At 45.3% G+C, this 17,768-nt stretch overlaps 1 protein-coding gene across 2 annotated transcripts; it reads left to right on the forward strand.

The window, feature by feature from the left end:
* Positions 1-5,854: 5,854 nt before the first annotated feature.
* has3 (hyaluronan synthase 3) lies at positions 5,855-16,973 on the forward strand. 2 transcript variants are annotated; one of them, XM_018739480.2, is made up of 5 exons: positions 5,855-5,952; positions 6,584-6,807; positions 9,042-9,644; positions 12,072-12,173; positions 12,588-16,973. In XM_018739480.2, exons 3-5 carry the CDS (start codon positions 9,042-9,044, stop codon positions 13,515-13,517), a joined length of 1,635 nt encoding a protein of 544 aa, XP_018594996.2. In that variant the 5' UTR covers positions 5,855-5,952; positions 6,584-6,807; the 3' UTR covers positions 13,518-16,973. The 2 variants fall into 2 exon arrangements, with proteins under 2 accessions (XP_018594996.2, XP_018594997.2); XM_018739481.2 differs by lacking the exon at positions 5,855-5,952 and having other exon boundaries at positions 6,318-6,807.
* Positions 16,974-17,768: the final 795 nt, after the last annotated feature.

A 17,768-nucleotide genomic window follows, 5' to 3' on the forward strand; every position in this document is an offset into this window, starting at 1 on the left:
TCAGTAGCTCTGGTGGTTATAATGCTAAGAAGGCAGTTGTCCTCAAGGATTTGCAGTTTTTCTGACATTTCCAAAACAATGATTTTCAGAAAAAGGATAAACACTATGTGCATTAACAAGAAACATTAACATTGTATGCTCTTGAACGTTTTCTCAAATAAATTCATAAGCTAAATCTGACACTTAGGAGTTACATGGGCAACCTTCCCTCTAAGCTCTGCACAAGGTCCATTAAGTGCACACGTATGGCAATACAGTAAGCACGCATAAAGCATTTGTTTTCCAGTGAAAAATTTTGTTAAACAGTGTAGACTGTTACTTTATTTTACTGTTCTCACTGATGCTTTTTTTTAGTCTTAACAATTGTATCAGATTATTTAAATGTGGTAGAAAATCTTGCATGAAAAAAAAGATCTGCGACATCCATAGTCTGTTAGAAATTAGAGGGACCATCATACCCTGATTCTGGAGAACTGAAGTTCTGCGAAAGCTTGCGTGACTGCTCTGATTGTAATTGGACTCTGTGTGTTCCTCCCCTCATGATGGCACACAGTTTTACAGTTAAAAAATTTTGCCTGCAGGGCATTTCTTGTAATTACCAGGTAAAAAAAAAAAATCCTAAATGCTAAGTCATTTATCCTTTTATCTCTTTGATACTTAAGCAGAAATGTTGCCATACTAAGTCTTAATAATATGTCCCAATAACCTCAAAGATCGTTGGAAGACTGTACCATACCTGCCTTAACATCATTATACGCTCACCTCTTGTATGACACGTTCCTGTACTAGAAAGGTGGTCAGGAATCGTGAATATTCTGAGAAAGTTTTATGCAGCTACTCGTGTGATGAATGTTAGTTCATATGATGGAAAGAAACAAACTGCACTTAAGAATCACACGTCTGATCTAAATGTCTCTTTTTCCTAATGTAATGCACACATTGTATCTTCTATGAGATGTACGTCGCTTTGGGGAAAAGTGTCTGCTAAATGAATACATGTAAATATTTGAGTCAATAGTTTTTAATGAAAAAAGTCAAGTCTCTGGACAGCACAGTTGGTACACAGCTTTCAGACTGTCATGCAACCTGGCATAAAACTGTTAACCCACAGAACAGTTAAAATAAAAACACCATTTAATTTAAAACGTTAAATGTAAGGTTTTTGAAAAAGTAAGAGGTAAGACTCTTTGTATTGGTGCTGCTGAGATTTTCCTCTACTTAGGGTTTTTGCAGAGCTGTTCAGTTCACAAACACAACTCACCTTGAATAGCCACTGTAATAGCTTTCCCTGAGTTCAAAAACTCAGTTTAAAATGGGTAAAAGTGAGTGTGATAAAATACATCTGATGCTCCACATTTGCTGTAGAATAAGAGCCATTTAGTGGCACCGTTTTTAATGTATTAAAAAAAAAAGAAAACTGGACACTCACTGGTGAAGCACTTCTTGTGTTTAACACACAAGCTCTCCAGGAACAGATTAAAAAAACAGCTTTCTTCAAAACACAGAAAGATATGAATAAGTTTAAGAAAACAACAATAGACATCTTAAAAATAACTGCTTTCCTCTCTTAGTATGGGATTTCCTGAAAGGAAAAAAGCTCCTTAAATTTTTTCTTGTACTGGTGTTCAAACCATGTTTAAAATGCCATAGAGGTATGTATCTTCATCTAGGGTGTACCCTGCTTCATACCCCATGCTTCCCAGATAGACTCTGGACCTCCATGACCCTGCACAGACAAGTGTTTATACTGGATGGAATATAACAAAGAAAAATAGTTTTTGTCACATATTTCATACATATGATGGTGTTATCATTATCATGCTTAAAATATATTTTGTTCTGGTATTTTAATAAATTTTGGGTAATATATATATTTTTGCCATAAGAAATAAAGACAGTTCAAGCCCCTCAGTTTGCTTAATGGGGTGATTTCATGGGATTAACCCCGTGTTGTGAGGAATGGGTGTATATGGTCTTCATTTGTACACACATTTTCTTTGTAAGATTATTCCTTTTTGGAGCTGGAAAGGCAACCAGAATTTTGATCAAATATTGCTGCTCACACCCTCATGCTTCTTTATGTAGGATTATGCCTTTTAATCCATAAGAAAAGGTAAATGACGGTTGACTTCAGTGTTAATAGTGAAGACAGGTACTTTGGTTAAGATGCACTAATGCTTAGCATGTAGAGAAACTCGAGTTTAGGTTAGACGTTGGCTATTTAGTTATGCCATAAAATCTTAAATCTTTTCCTTTGGAACTGTTCCTCAAAGTAACTTTTTAATCTGGAAATTGATGTGTGTCACACCTGAGTTCTTTACCCTTCTCACCAGTATGTATTTATGCTAGAGCTGTTGTCTTTTTATTTTTTCATCAAAAACATATTTAAAATTACCTACAATGCAGTAAGAATACCAATATTAACCATGTATTTAAGTGTATTATTTTATTTCTGTTTTTTCCAGGTGCACAGATTTTAGTTTACTGGTCAGACACAGACCTTAATCCCTTGTATGTTTTTGACTGTGGGCTGCCCACCTTGAGCCAGGTGGTTGCTGTCCAGTGGAACCAAATAGATTTCTACCCATTATCGGAAGCAACCTCTGGTCCATCATTCTATGTTGAGCAGAAGAGCTATAACCTTAACTACTATTTCCTATGTTGTGTCTGTACAGCACAAGGAATGTTGTCTCCATATGCTGTCTCCAGAGCCGGGGCCTCACCATGATGATAGTCAAAATCACCTATTAGCCATGCAACAGATCCCCTTTTCAACATCACAGATGGATCAAGAGGAACAGCAGGCTGATATAGTGTGGCACCAGCAACTTCACAGGAGTTCTTGGAAAGATGCAAAAGTCAGGGTTGTAGTGGTTTGGAACCTATCCTGGAAGCATATGGTGGTAGGCTAGTTAAGGATACATCCTGGATGGGCCACCAGTTCATCACAGGGTAGCCACTCACATATAGGCACACATTAAGGGCAATTGGGAGTCATCAGTCCACATGAAGCACGTCTTTTGACTGTGGGATGAAACAAGAGCACCCAGCGGGAACCCACACAGAGAACACTAAGATTTCACGCAGTCTGAGTCCAAACATATACCCTTAATACAACATTGACCGATGAACCTCGGTGCAGTAAGTGGTAGGGATCAAACTAGGTTTACTTGAGACTTTCATGTCTGCAGCTATGTCTCGTTCTCTCAATGTAATGCATAAATTGTACTTTTGCTGAGATGTACGTCGCTTTGGACAAAAGCGTCTGCTAAATGAATAAATGTAAATGTAAAACATGACAATTTTCATGCTCTGTGAAGACTGTCGGTTTAATGAATTAAATCGTAATTTAAAACTGGGAAACATAACATGCCGTAATACCTACGTTTATTTCTTGAGTCTTGTGTGCGTGTCCTGGCTAGAACATGTTCAGCATGCAAAAAACATCTATTGATGCTTGCAGGGCTCTCATGGTGGGTGGAACTGGACCGACAGCGTTATTGAACTGAAAATGAATATTACCGAACTGAAACACGACAGCAGCCGCAGTCGTGCTCCAAGTAGGACTCCGAGTGTCCTCATTTAGAGGGGAACGCAGCCATCGCACACCAAGTGTCATATGTAATCTGAAGGAGAGCAGCTTGGAGTGCTGCAGTGGGAAATCCACCATCACATCTCAGGGATTTACTTCGTACACCGACATGCTTTAAGTCTCATACAAAGCCAAGTGTCTTATCATTATTGTTGCACTTACATTATTCATTTTCTCTAAAGCAACTTATAATGTTACTACTTACGGTGATTGATCTACTTAAACAGCTGTGTAATTTTTACTGTTTCGAAGTACGTTACTCGAGCATACTATAGTAAGAAGGGGCATGTGAACCCTGGTCTTTCAAATGTAAGGCAGCAGCGCTAACTACTGCGCCACCTGCTGGCGTTTTTCCAGCATGTAAACTGTGCAGCGCTAAAAGTGATGGCAATTTAAAAGCCTTGCGTCACAGGGAGAACACGTAGCCCGAGAATCTCCGTGCGCGCGGCTTGAAGAAGATTCCGAGTTCCCTTTAGCGGACGAGGCCGAGTTTTAAAGGCGCAGCTTGTGGCGAGGAGCTCGATGCGATCTGTCAGCCCCGTCCGTCTCGTCTCGGCGCGTCTCCTGCAGCGCTACGCCAAGGAAATTTGTGGTGGAGGGATCAGGCTGAACGTGCGCTGCCGTGTCTCCGCGTCCCTGCCCCGCAACTCGTCCCGTTGACTCAGAACCCCTACTCCCCGAGAAAATGGTGAAGGAGCCATCAGAGAAATTACTATGCGTCACCGAAGGAGGAAGAAGAAGATGCGTGTGCAGGAGCAACGAGGTGAGAGAATGTGTCGCTGGGCACTACATCTGCTGCTCAGGGATCTTTGATGCTGTTTCTGATGCTTGGAGGTTTGAAAGAGTGTCACAGTTCCTGGGTTTGTACTGCGCTGTATTGATCAGGACCCAGCTGCTCCCCTCCCTCCTCCCCCCCCCCCCCGTTCCCCTGTTCTCTACCTCCCAACCCTGATCTGCAGGCTGGCAGCATGTGGTGCAGAGAGGGGTAGATAAATAAGCCCATGAAGGATGTAATGAGGAGAAGGGAGAGCGGGGAGAGGGGGGCAGTGACACCGGCGGAAGCTGCACTCCGTGTAGCTGGGACAGCAGGGGGTTTGGGGTGCCGGGCCGAGGTCGGGGGACCGGGATGCGGTGACAGCTCCTAGCCTCGCTGCAGGGGAGAAGAGACGAGTAACCCATCGCTGCTGACATGGCGTTCCTGCCACACGCTCGAGACCGTGGGGGCCGACCTGTTCGCAACTGGGAATCGGCTCCTCGGCTACCGCTTGCCGCCTTCTCTTCGGCCCCCTGGGGGTCCGTTAGGATCCCTGACCGCTCCATGGCAAGGGTGCTTATGCTCAGAGCGACCGAGGTCTCGGTCTGAACTGGAAGGCCCCCATGCGCCGGGACGGTTCGGGCGCTCCCCCCAGCATGGGGGGTTAGAAGAGCCCGGAGGAGAGGAGGAGGCTGACAAGGAGGGAGGAGGGGGCTATATTTTGGAGAAGGAATCCTTGGAGTGAAAGGATCTCAAATAAAGATGTAGTGTGAGCGGGGAGCAGAACAAGGACAGCGCTGTGCTGCAGTGCGCCGAGTCGCCGTGATAGGAAAGGCGCGGGCTACGGCTCGACGGACCCCCACACATCCGTCCAGGAGCAGCACCAGAAGTGGAGAGGTGTCCGTGGCATCCCTTGGACCGGGAAGATAGAAGGTACGCCGCAGTTTGTGTGTGTGTGTGTGTGCGCGCGTGTGTGCGTGAGGAGACCCAGAACTGCAAGTTTCTCTTACACTCATGAATAGGGTTTAAAAGATGTGCACAAAAGAAGGATAAAAGTGTTCTCTAGATGACAGCTTAAAAAAAAAGCATGACATGACATCTCAGGAAGATTTTGTGGGAGGAGTGATTTTTCATTGCAGGAGGATGTTCATGTGCGTCTTTCCTCACTCAAGCCTTTGTTGGGAGAAGCCGTTTTCCTCTAGAAAGCGAAATACTGCTGCTTAGGTCCTGGTTAACAAGTGTGTCCTCTAGAAGGAAAAGCCAGTTCACCCTGCTTGGTTTGATCATTGGTTCATCCTCGGCGTAGCTCCCGTGTGCTTCTCCAAGATTCCCCAGGGCTTCGTGCGCTTATTATAAGTCCTGGAAAATAGGTGCCTGTGGAGTGTATCTGCATACTGCCATGCTTTGGAAAATCACTTGACCTAGTCGCTCATTTGCTTATTAATGCTTTTATGTCATATGTGTGTTTGGGTGAGAGCGTGTCCCACGTGGCAGCTGCGGAAATGGACCTTTCTCCAGAAGAGCCGAGGAAAGGCCTTCCGAAGCTGAACGTGTGAACCGGACGGCTGCGCAGGATGAGCTGTGACGGACCCCGGGAGTCACCAGCGTGAGTCAGGCACGGCTCATTGATGCCCTTATCTTCCCGAGCTGAATTTCGGGAGAATTTCTCTTTCATCAGATTCGAGCGCTTTCACTGCATGAGTAGGCGGAGGGGCTCTGCGGAGCCCTCTAGTGTCGGAAAGACGAGCTCCTCGCCACACAAATCATATTCCATCCTTCTGCCTGACCTCATTGCGGGCGTCTCAAGCCCGTAAATGTGAAATCACTTCGAACGCTCTTTCCTTAATAAAATATTTCACTTTGAATATTTTTTTTTTTACTTAACTACGTCCACACGAAAGAGGGATGCTCAGAATTATTTGGTATATGTACCTCAGAGAATATAGTGGCTATGCAGCGTGTAACCGTGTGTATCATTCACTGAGTTTGTCAGGTTGTATATGTTTGTTTGGTTGTGCGTTACGCAGCTGATTAAACAAAACTGAGTTAGTGGTTGAAGGAGTGAAGTAATAGAGATTTCTGGGCTAGAAAAGCACGTGTGACAGGAGCACACCAGTGAATGCACCGGAGATCCAGGGAGTCGGGCTCCTCCCTCTTTCCGAGAGCTCACACACCCCCCACCCACACCATGGCAGATCTAGGGAGGAGGCTGCTGGTAATTGTGCCCACTTTGTCAGTCAAAAAGGCTTCTCCAGCCATTTGGAGGCACTACACCTGAGAATAAGGACGTACCTGTATCTCACCTGAGGATACAGCGCAGCAGGAGGGACACGCTGCACCTGAGAAGCGGCTCAGCTACACACACAGTGCAGAGCGCTCACCTGCGAATCGGCGGACACCTCCCAGGCCGTCCCCAAACCTGTCCCTACGCTACCAGGCGGACGTCCTCCGCGGGTCCACAGTGAGTACTGACCTCTGACCCCTCAATGGGATATGCCACAATTTCTGTTTCTCAGTGATCGGTGCCATTAAGCATCGGGGTACATAGCTAGTGGAGCTATTATGTGGTTGTATATGAGAGTAGCATGTTAGAAGAGAGGTAGTTCTTCTGTACTGTCGCTGAGCTGCCTTAGGAAATTCAGAGTTCTGGAAACACATCTTACACTATGGTATTTATACCACGTCAGTCAGATTTTACATTGATTGATTGATTGATTGGTTGATACTGTATTGATCCCCATGGGGAAATCAAGAATTTAAATGACCAGTATTTAAATTGTTCAGTCTAATTTTGTTTCGATGCTACGTGAGGTGTTGAGAGCTAAATATGTTTATAGTGATTGGGTTTCTTGCAGATCTCAGTTTTTCGCTTTCAGGTACCTCAATTTGATTTTATTATTCATACGGTTAAGACGCATCTTTGAACAGAATGCTTATTTTTCATTTCCTCATGACAGCAACGTCCTTAGGGAATGAATGAAACACTAACAGAGACCAGAAAATGTAGTGAAAGCAATACCGTCCAGTCGGGTTTCTTGTTTCTACGTAGTCTTTCATCGGTCGTGATTTTTGCCAAACATGATTCAGAATTTATGTTCTTCGGTAATGACTCGCCGCTCCAATCCTCTCTGCTAATAAAATGAACGTGTCCCCTCTATTTAAGGAAATACACTATCAGAGTTTATGTGCACTAGTATCGCAAGGAGAGCAGTGATTTATTGATAGACAGTCAGTTTGCCTCTTTGACTGCTATTTCAAGGACCGTTTCCTCTCTGTCAGTGGATTTGCCTCCAGCTCATCACAGCTCATGAAAATTTCTGGCTCGAAGGACCCAGCTTCTAATCCCATTCATGTTATAGTATCCTTGGTCAAGGTACTTATCCTGAACTGACACGGCAAAAAATAAGAAAAACTATGGTAAAAATGACCCAACTGTGAACATGGGCAAACGACTGTAATTGGCTTAACATTGTAAGTCGCTTTGAAGAAAAGCATCAGCTAAGTAAGTGTGTCTGTGTGTTGCACATGGAATTGAACATGGAATGAAGTCATGTTCCAGTGGTGCATTGGCTTTTAAATTCTGCACTTGAATATAATGTAATAAATGTGTAGAGTCATGTATGAGGGGTGTGTGCTTGTGTTAGTGATGGTGGCATGCGCTTTCAGAGCACACCTCCGCTTTCCCATCACTCCCCAGGAAAAGGCTGTTATGATATGAAGTCAGCTAATGAAGACGCTCTTTCTTCTACTAAGCAAGGGGATATGGGGCGGTCATGTAATGAATGAAAGAGGGAGATTGTTCTGTCCACAGCCTCAGCTCTCCATTCCAGCCTTGGGTGCTGGCCAAGCTGGAACACAGTCTTAAATTAAAACCATTTACCTGGGGGCAGGGATGGTGAGAGAGGTAGTGGAAGAAAGAGAAGAGTGAAAGGGATAGGAATTGACACAGATAAGTGAGCTTTCGGCTCCAGTGGTTAACAAACACACAATCCTCTTCCATATTTATATAAAATCTATTATTCAACGAACGTACTGTGTCTTGGTTCCTCTAACATATACTGTGTCATTTTTTTAAAATATTGGTATATCTTATACAGTATACTGTATGATACATATGTATGTTAGATATAGTACTTATACATGTATTCCTGAGTTTCTTACGATACATATATTAGTGTCTTGAAATCATGACAGCAGAGATGTGATGAAAGAGGAAAGGGACATGGGAACTGGGGATTTTTATGCACAAGTGAAGCATGTGACAGGAGGTGTGAAGGCTAAGAGTTTTATCTGACTCTTCAAAGCTCAGACTGAAGCATTTAAAAGGGCAGCAGGTGGCATAGTGGTTAGAGCTGCAGCCTTTGGGCATTTGAATTTCCCCCTCTCACTGTAGCGCCCTTGACTAAGGTACTTACCCAGCTGTATAAATCGGTAGGTCAATGACTGTAGGTAGGCTTAACACGTGTTGAGTCACTTCGGACAAAAATGCCGGCTTTAAAAACAAAGTTTTAAAAGTAAAAGTTGATATCTTGTTCTCTGAACTGTGTCAAGATTTACTAGCCTGGACTTGTTAGAACAGGTAAATATCTGACCTGAGAAATCCAAGCTGAGTCAACCTTCCTCCTGATTCATCTAATCGCTAATCTCCTAATTCATAAACTGTAATTTTCTCTTTTTTTCTTCTCTCTCTCCTAGATGCCCTCTAAATGCGGGACGGCTTTACGAATCGTGGGAACAACCCTCTTTGCCGCAGCGGTCCTGTTGGGGATCCTTTTGGCCTATGTGACAGGCTATCAGTTCATACACACGGAGAAGCACTATCTTTCCTTTGGCCTGTATGGGGCCTTCCTCATGCTGCACCTGTTTCTGCAGAGCTTGTTTGCGTACCTGGAGCACCAGCGCATGCGTAGCCCCTCCCAGCCCCGCCACCTAAGCCGTACAGTTGCGCTCTGCATTGCTGCCTACCAGGAGGACCCTGACTACCTGCGCAAGTGCCTGCGCAGTATCCGCCGCATCTCCTTCCCTGGCCTCAAAGTGGTGCTGGTGGTGGACGGCAACCGGCCTGAGGACACGTACATGATGGACATCTTCCAAGAGGTGATGGGTACGGAGGAGACGGGAAGGATGGTGTGGAAAGGGAACTACCACTCAGAGGGCATGCGGGAGGATGAGGCGGCACGTGTGGTGAGGATTGTGAGGAATTCTCAGTACTCTTGCATCATGCAGGAGTGGGGAGGGAAGAGAGAAGTCATGTACACAGCCTTCAAAGCACTTGGAGAGACCGTAGACTATGTGCAGGTGAGTCAGTCTCTTGGTACGCTGTACCGGTCCACTGAACTGCCTCTTTCTAATGATACAGCGTTTGCCAATGCCCAGCCCCACTCTGGCACAATCCCAGGAAGGACCTCATCTGCTTCTTGGATTAGGGTCAAGCACAGGCTGAAATGGGTTCAGTTTTTCTCTGTTTTGGACAAACTTGGCTTCCGCCCACTCGGAAGCCCAGATACTGAAACTCGTGCCTTCCGTTTGCACATGTTCCCGATTTGCTGTGAGCCCTGACCATTTCGGTGCCTTCAAGAAGGTTGTGGAATGCATGAAATGCCTTTGCCAATCATTACTAAAGACGATATTGTAAGGACCCGTGTTACCCCGAGTCTGAGTGGGAGAACGCAATAATTGTAAATGGTTGAATCTGGGTGGTGTACGGGGAACATAAGGGGGTGATTGCGTTTTCCAGGGGAGGAGAAAGAGGAGAGAGCCTGGGGGGACACAGGTCATGGAGGAAACGGGGTCTTCGCTGCCTGTGCGTCCTTCTTCGCCCCATCGGAACCCAGAGCGCAGTGCGCCACAGTGTCATCTAGAAATTTTGCAGCATTGGTTGCACCACGGCAGTGAATTCAATCCAACAAGGCACTGAAACGTTGCAGGGGCCCTGTTAAGGCCAAACAGGAGAGTGACAAAATGGCACAAACTAAGAGGAGTTAAGAAGGCTGAGATCTCCTCCTAAGGAAAGTAGTCTTTCCTTAGATCCAGTGTTGAGCTGTGCCCAGATGAATCGATGAACCCAGGGCACTGGTTATGCCTCAGTTTTTCTTGGGTGTCCAACCCTGAAGGTCTGTGATTAGGAGTTTCCATGGAGGGACCCCATCCATTAGCTTGCAATGTTTGGGCATAATCTGCGTCACTTGGCCTTAGCTTGCAATTCTCCGATGTCATCTGTGTGACCTTGACATCATTGACGTGATGTCATGGGTGCTTTATGTTGTCCACAGTTGCTGGAAGGAAGTGCACAAATTTTTCTTGATCCTGTGCTGACCTATTTGATACCCATGTAGTCTTAAAACCCTTCTGCTGTGTCACGACGGCTCATTGTACATTTAAACAATTGTACGTATCTTAAATTGTAAGTTGCTCTGGAAAAAAGCGTCATCTAAATGAATAAATGTAAATGTAGTCTATCTTAGTTTTGTCATGTTGCCTCCATATGGCAACAGAAACACTAAAGTTTGACTGTACTCGTATATTCAACCCTACTGTGAGTCTCCCAGGCCGACTGGGCCTCACCTGGAATCTCACGGACAGACCTTTTATTTTGGTATAATCGAGTGCCATTAAAGGCAGTTAGTGGAAATTCAGGCTGCCTCTTTTCTCTCAGCGAGCAGATAAACTCCTGAAGCTCAGAACGCAAACCCACGGTGCCTCTTTGCAGAAATTGCTAGTTATGCCCCTTTCACAATGTCCATATGAATGCAGATATGTTCTGTGCAGGTGGGTTTGTCCTCCACCCCCAGATCCTCTCTGCGCACTACTTTGCCACCAGGTGCAGATTAAAGCTGCTCCTTCCAGCCCAGATGTTCCACTGAGAACAACAGAGTCAGTGATCCCTTAGTCCCGGTCTCTCAAAATAAGTGTGATGGTGTAGCCCATTAAAACTCCACTATGTATAAATGAATAGCCCACTTGCTGTGAAATGAAGGACCGGACAGAACGGTCCTGCTGCGTAGTTGCAATGAAAATGTTTCCTACAGAAGGGTCTTTCAGTCTTCCATGCAAACAATGCTGTTTTTCTTACATTTCCATTTATTTATATAGCAGACGCTTTTCTCCAAAGCGACGTACTTCTCGTAGGAAACACAATGTGTGCATTGCATTAGCAGGAAGAGAGACATAGATGCAGACGCGCGATTCTTATTATTCTAAACCCACCCAGCTCTCCTTTTCGCCAGTTATATAGAAATTATTTTGACATTCATCTTCCTGATGTTTCAGCAACGAGAATTTGGAGGATGATGAGCTTCACAGAGGGGAAAACATGTCTATCTCTGTATAAAAGTCCATTGATATTATAGGGTCGTGCCTGAGCGCATTCATTTGCTGTCAAAAGTTCTTTGTCCTCCCCTGAGCTTTATTAACAACTGTTGAAATGAGAGTCACCATCGTGTGTCAATGTGGCCTCGCATGAGACAAAAGTCTTCAAGTCCCATCATTATATCTCATGCACTTTTTCAAGATGTTGGTGCCAGTGAGCATGTTACTGATGGCCTTGTAGAACTCATTTGAAAGCCTTCAGTCAGTCTTGGTTTTCATAGCATAGTTTTGCTTCAATATTGACAGCTGTGTGGATGAGGATATGCTCACTTTTCTCTTTTGGTCTCAGACCTGATGCTCATTTAAACCTCAGCGCATGACGGTAAAAAAAATCCCTTTTCTGTAATGCTGATTCAGGTATGCGATTCAGACACAGTTCTGGACCCTGCGTGCACCATTGAGATGCTGAAGATTTTAGAGGAGGACCCACAGGTGGGCGGAGTGGGCGGAGATGTACAGGTAGGCTTTTTTCACTCTATTGGTATGTGTCACTTTGCCTATCCCTGTATTGTGTGTGTGTGTGTATTACTCAGAATGTGTATTATGCTCATTAGCTGCTCTAATGTTAACATTTCATTCATTAAATTTCTGTTCCAATCTTCAAAATGGGGGCTAAATTGTGGGCTGAGAACACTAAGAAGTACCCATTGGAAGTCGCTTTGGAGAAAAGCGCCTGCTCGATAAATAAAATGTAACGCACATGGAAAACGGCTGTAATACCAGCAACCGGTTTTAATGCTTTGTGCTTCATGCATCCCATCATTAGTAATTTTAAAAACCACCGCATCAACAGGGTTACTCTTAGTATAAATTCCCTCTGAAACATATTATAGTAATAATCATCCACTAAATATCGATTTTTCGCGCTTGCAGATCCTGAACAAGTACGATTCGTGGATCTCCTTCCTAAGCAGTGTGCGATACTGGATGGCCTTCAACATAGAGCGAGCCTGCCAGTCTTACTTTGGCTGTGTGCAGTGCATCAGCGGACCCCTGGGCATGTACCGCAACTCCCTGCTTCAGCAGTTCCTGGAGCCCTGGTACCACCAGACGTTCCTGGGCAGCAAGTGCAGCTTCGGTGACGACCGCCACCTCACCAACCGCGTCCTCAGCTTGGGGTACAAGACCAAGTTCACAGCCCGCTCCCAGTGCCAGACGGAGACACCCACGCGTTACCTGCGATGGCTGAACCAGCAGACGCGCTGGAGCAAGTCGTACTTCCGCGAGTGGCTTTACAACGCCCTCTGGTTCCACAAGCACAACCTCTGGATGACCTACGAGTCGGTGGTGACAGGTTTCTTCCCCTTCTTCCTGGTCGCCACAGTGATCCACCTCTTCTACCGTGGGCGCCTCTGGAACATCCTCTTGTTTCTACTCACAGTGCAGCTAGTGGGCATGGTGAAGGCCACCTATGCCTGCTTCCTACGTGGCAACGTGGTCATGATCTTCATGTCTCTATACTCCCTACTCTACATGTCCAGTTTGCTGCCTGCCAAAATCTTCGCTCTCCTTACCATCAACAAGGCTGGCTGGGGCACCTCAGGCCGGCGGAAGATCGTGGTAAACTTCATCGGTGCCGTGCCCGTCACTGTATGGTCAGCCGTGCTACTGGGTGGCATGGCGTACACCATCTACTGCGAGACGCAAGACCCGTTCAGCGAGACGGAGAAGGCCTTGCTGATCGCAGGGGCCATCTTGTACGGCTGCTACTGGATCGTCCTTCTGGTGCTGTACTTGGCCATCGTGGCCAAGCGGTGCAACAAGAGGGAGGAGCAATACCATCTGCCCTATGCAGAGGTCTAGGACACAACATACCCACCCTTCTTGGTGCTGCTGAAACACCTGACACAACCGAAGCCCTGCCCTTACCCCATGGTGCTAAACGTCCTGCTGTTGCAGGGCTCCTTCGGTGCAAAAGTCTGACGAGACCTCACGCTCTTGCAAGATGGAATTTGCTTTGCTGGGGAACTGACGTTTTACGTTTTTGCTTTCGTGAGAACTGGAGACACTCAGATGTTGCAGCCCTGTGGGATTTAACTGCTGCCTGTGTGCCGGCACAGTTCTTTCCGAAGGTCATGTCTGGAGCACATATCACACAGCCGGAAGAGGCAGGGTGTAACAGTGCATTCCTCCTCGACATACGACCCTCTAGCAAGTCTTACACTTTTACAGCAGAGTACCAGATTTAGAGGACCGGAGCATTTTACTAGGAGTGCAGCTAAAACAGATAAAGGAAACACTGATCTCCTCACTACCACTGACTTTTGGCCTGGTGCAGCCCAGTAAATTCACTTCAAGTCATTTTTTATTCTCTCTGTCGATCAGGTCACAATATATCTTCCGGTGCATTGAAACAAAAGTCCAACAATCGGCAAAGTCGACAATCTTAGTTAAAATGCCGCTGCTTCTACGTCTCAGATATGCGCTCCACATTGATTAATCAAACGATTAATTTATACGGGGGTCACTGAGAAATAAATCTGAGCATCATATCAGATGAAACAGTGCAGCTCTTCGCAAAACTTTGAATCTCTTCCACTGGAAGACTGAACACACAACAGGGAAAAGGACAGAACATCAGTAATTAACTCTTTCCTCTGCGAACCTCCGTTTCTACAGATTAATCTCCTGCCGGACTTTGAGTGCCTGGTACACAGTACAAGTTGACCTCTGTGATGCGTTCAGGGCAACGAGTGGGCATCAGTAGCTGAAGGTTGGGTCGGGGCACCAAAAGCCAGTCGTGCCACGTCTGAGCTGCCAACGGAGATAATCCAGGACCGGTGCAGCCGCTGCCAAACACACCCGAGAGACTGTCCAAACTCGATTTTTACCCTCAGCTACAATACGTGTACGTCGGTGCTAAGAAGCCTGATCTTCAAGAAGTCCATCTTAACCTTTGCATCATTTCATTTGTACGTGACAACCAAAGACCGGCATGGTGTGGTTTTAAGAAAGGTCTCCCATCACTAGTATGATTATTAATACTGGTGATAATGCTGAATCGTCTTTAATACCATTAACGAAATTAGATCGGAAAATCACGTGTTGACCATGACAAGTGGAACACATCCATGCACACAGCTGCTATACATCAATGCAAATGAAAAAAAAAAAAAAAATGATGTGTTCTGCATTGTCACTTTATCACAAACTAAGTACTCGACCCGAGCAGTTACGGACTGTTTTAAAGGACATTTCAGCTCGAATACTGTATTAGTTTGTTTTATCCGCTGTATTCGAGATTGTTCACCTTGGATCCACTCGGGTTTTCTGCGCAAGCGAAAGAGTAAAAACGGGGCAATGCAGAGCATGGTATGTGCAGTAATTTGGCAGTAAACAAGCAATTGCTATAAATAGCAAAGAATCTGTTCACAAACAATTTATAAGGGTGAATTAGAGTTTCAGTGTTAGTTTACACGGTACATTTTCTTGTAGTGCAAAAGGCTGCAACAAGGGTGACCGAGCAACCTGAACGTTTAAAATGCCGACAGACAAGAACGTTGTTTTGACTGATCATATATACACATGAAATTCACAAATCCCTTCAGAATGACATTCTCACTTCTCTCCTCAGATGTGCCACAATCTCTCATTTTTATCTGAACTTTAAAAATATTCTTTGATGGCGTACAGCTGCATCACTGTTGACAGTTGCCTAAAACATTGTTTTTTGTGAAGTATTGTGTTGATGTGAGACAAAGTTCAAGGTGGTAAGTTATTGATTTTTTCTTTAATTTAACAAATCAAGCGTCGTCGAAGAGCTGCTAGTGCTTTCTGGACAGACGCCTCGGAGGTTAACCCCGCGGTGGGAATTTGCTCGAACGTTCAGGGAGGCACAGCGTTGGCAGCAAGCAGGACGGAGGCGACTTGCAGTGGAGTAAATCTGCGGTAAATCTCAATCGGCCCTTTCAGGTGCATGGCTCCCCCCAGGCTGCTAGCGCTCACGCTACAAAGGTTTGCCTTCTTCGGTTCCGCTTCCGCGAGGACGCCGGCAGGCGGACATTCCGAACACTTAGCCCAGACAGGGGCCACTCTGAGCCTCTTCCGGAGGGCCGTGGGCACACCGATCCGGGTCCTTAGGTGCAGACGGACTGCAGGCCAGTCTCTTATAATAATGCGAGCGCTTTCTGCAAAATCGCGATGTTCGTTTTGGAGCCGCTACTTGGCCTTCGTGCGGCGGCGTCACAGAGGGTAAGGGGAGGGGCGAATGGTGGGGTACATTCAGGACAAGCATCCCCTCTGTCCACCGGGGGAAAAAAGAGAAGTGATCCGCGCGGCAGGAACGCTCCCGTGATGAACGGCCTACGGCAGCGTGCACCTGCTCTAGAACAAAGTACTAAATCTGTCTTCGGCTCCTAATTGTCGCACTTTGCATTCTCAGCGTTTCCTCCCTCCGCCGGCGTCCTTCACTTCAGTACGGAGCTGCGCGCCTCTCCTTGGCTTCGGCTCTTGCGGTCTCTTGGAAGAGCAACGCACCACGTGCGATTGGAGGCAGCGGAATATTATTTCGGTGTCGTCGGCGAAATGAATAAACGTGTCACCCATGCGGTGTTTTGCTGACATGTTTGTCGCACGGTTGGGGAATTCAGTAGGATTCCCTGTCCAGCTGGACGAACCGTGCGCGCTCGTAAAGAATGTCTCTTTATTTAAGGTGTTTTTCCTTGTTTACTACACTCCCTAGGTTTGCAAACGGGGAAGTTTGTGCCAGTCGCGCAGTACGTTGCAGGTACGCTTGAATACTTCCTCTCCAGGACGTCATGTCCCTTCTCGGTATGTCATGGGATCAAGGCTGGGGCTCAGTTTTAACCGCTTTTCACAAAAGCCACTTGCGCGGCTGTACAAGGATCGCTTCCAGATTCAATTCCAACTGGTACGAGCCGTAGGACGAGGTCCTCGTTTGGATGTTTCCTGGCTCCCAAGTCAGAAATGAAACTGCCCGCTGCGAGCTGGGTCTGAAGACCGATCCCATCCGGAGAGGGACGGACCCTAGCTTCGTACCTTACCGTTTCATAGACAACAGCAGCACTGTGGCGCTTTTGTGCGGCCCGAAACAAGTGGCTTTTCAACTTTCAAACACTGCAGCACAGACACACGTTAGGTTTACAATAGGGACAAAGTTCGGTGTCACACTGTATGTACATAGATATATTTTTATATTGCAATATTTTAATGCAATTTGTCTATTTAATGGTGTTTATGAGTTTGACGGGGCAGAGTCTGTAAAATGTGATTTAAAGTATTTTTTTTTAGGTTTGAAATTAAGCGTATGTATTTAAATATATATGTTACTAGATATATATTTAAATATGTATTTTTTACATTGACAGATTTTAATTATTTTTGGAAGCATTTTAATGCCCTTTATGAATGGCTGAATAAAAACATTTTTATTTAAAAAAAAAAAGTCATTTCGATGTGTTTTTTCCATTGAATTTCTTGTAAGACCTCTTTGCAGCAGATGACACATTACCTTTCATCACACATATATGATTACACTGGATTTTAAAGGTTAAATATGTTTTCAAAAAAGTGAGGGAGACAACCTGAGCACAAGTGTTTTTGTGTATATGCTGTCTTTACTTTCTGAATGCATTTATGTCCTATTATTATTATTATTATTATTATTATTATTATTACTGTGGCAGACAGCGCAGGAAATTAAAATATGAACCACAGTGCCGCCCACAGGCCAAAAAGAGAATTGCACGAGTCTTATCCCCTGTATCAGTCCTAAAAATTACAAATTCTTTACAAAAGACAACAAGTTTTTTTTTTTTTTTTAACATTAAAAAAACTATTGCTCTACAACAGCAATGCAGATAAACAACACACAGTCAAAGCTCTAGGTATTCACCAGCATGGCCTTCTACAGTTCCTGCTGTGTATTGCCGCTAGGCAAAATAAAGTTTAGTGTTTCAGTTACAGTTCATAGGCATCTTGGCATCCAAATTGCCATCCAAACTGATTTGTGATGCTAAGCTACACAGTTACTTACCAATTTATACACCCATTTAAGACCGGTCACTCTGGCGTATCCATGACTGAAGTGATTCC

The sequence above is a fragment of the Scleropages formosus genome, chromosome 7 (genome assembly GCF_900964775.1).
Source record: "Scleropages formosus chromosome 7, fSclFor1.1, whole genome shotgun sequence".
Classification (NCBI taxonomy): domain Eukaryota; kingdom Metazoa; phylum Chordata; class Actinopteri; order Osteoglossiformes; family Osteoglossidae; genus Scleropages; species Scleropages formosus.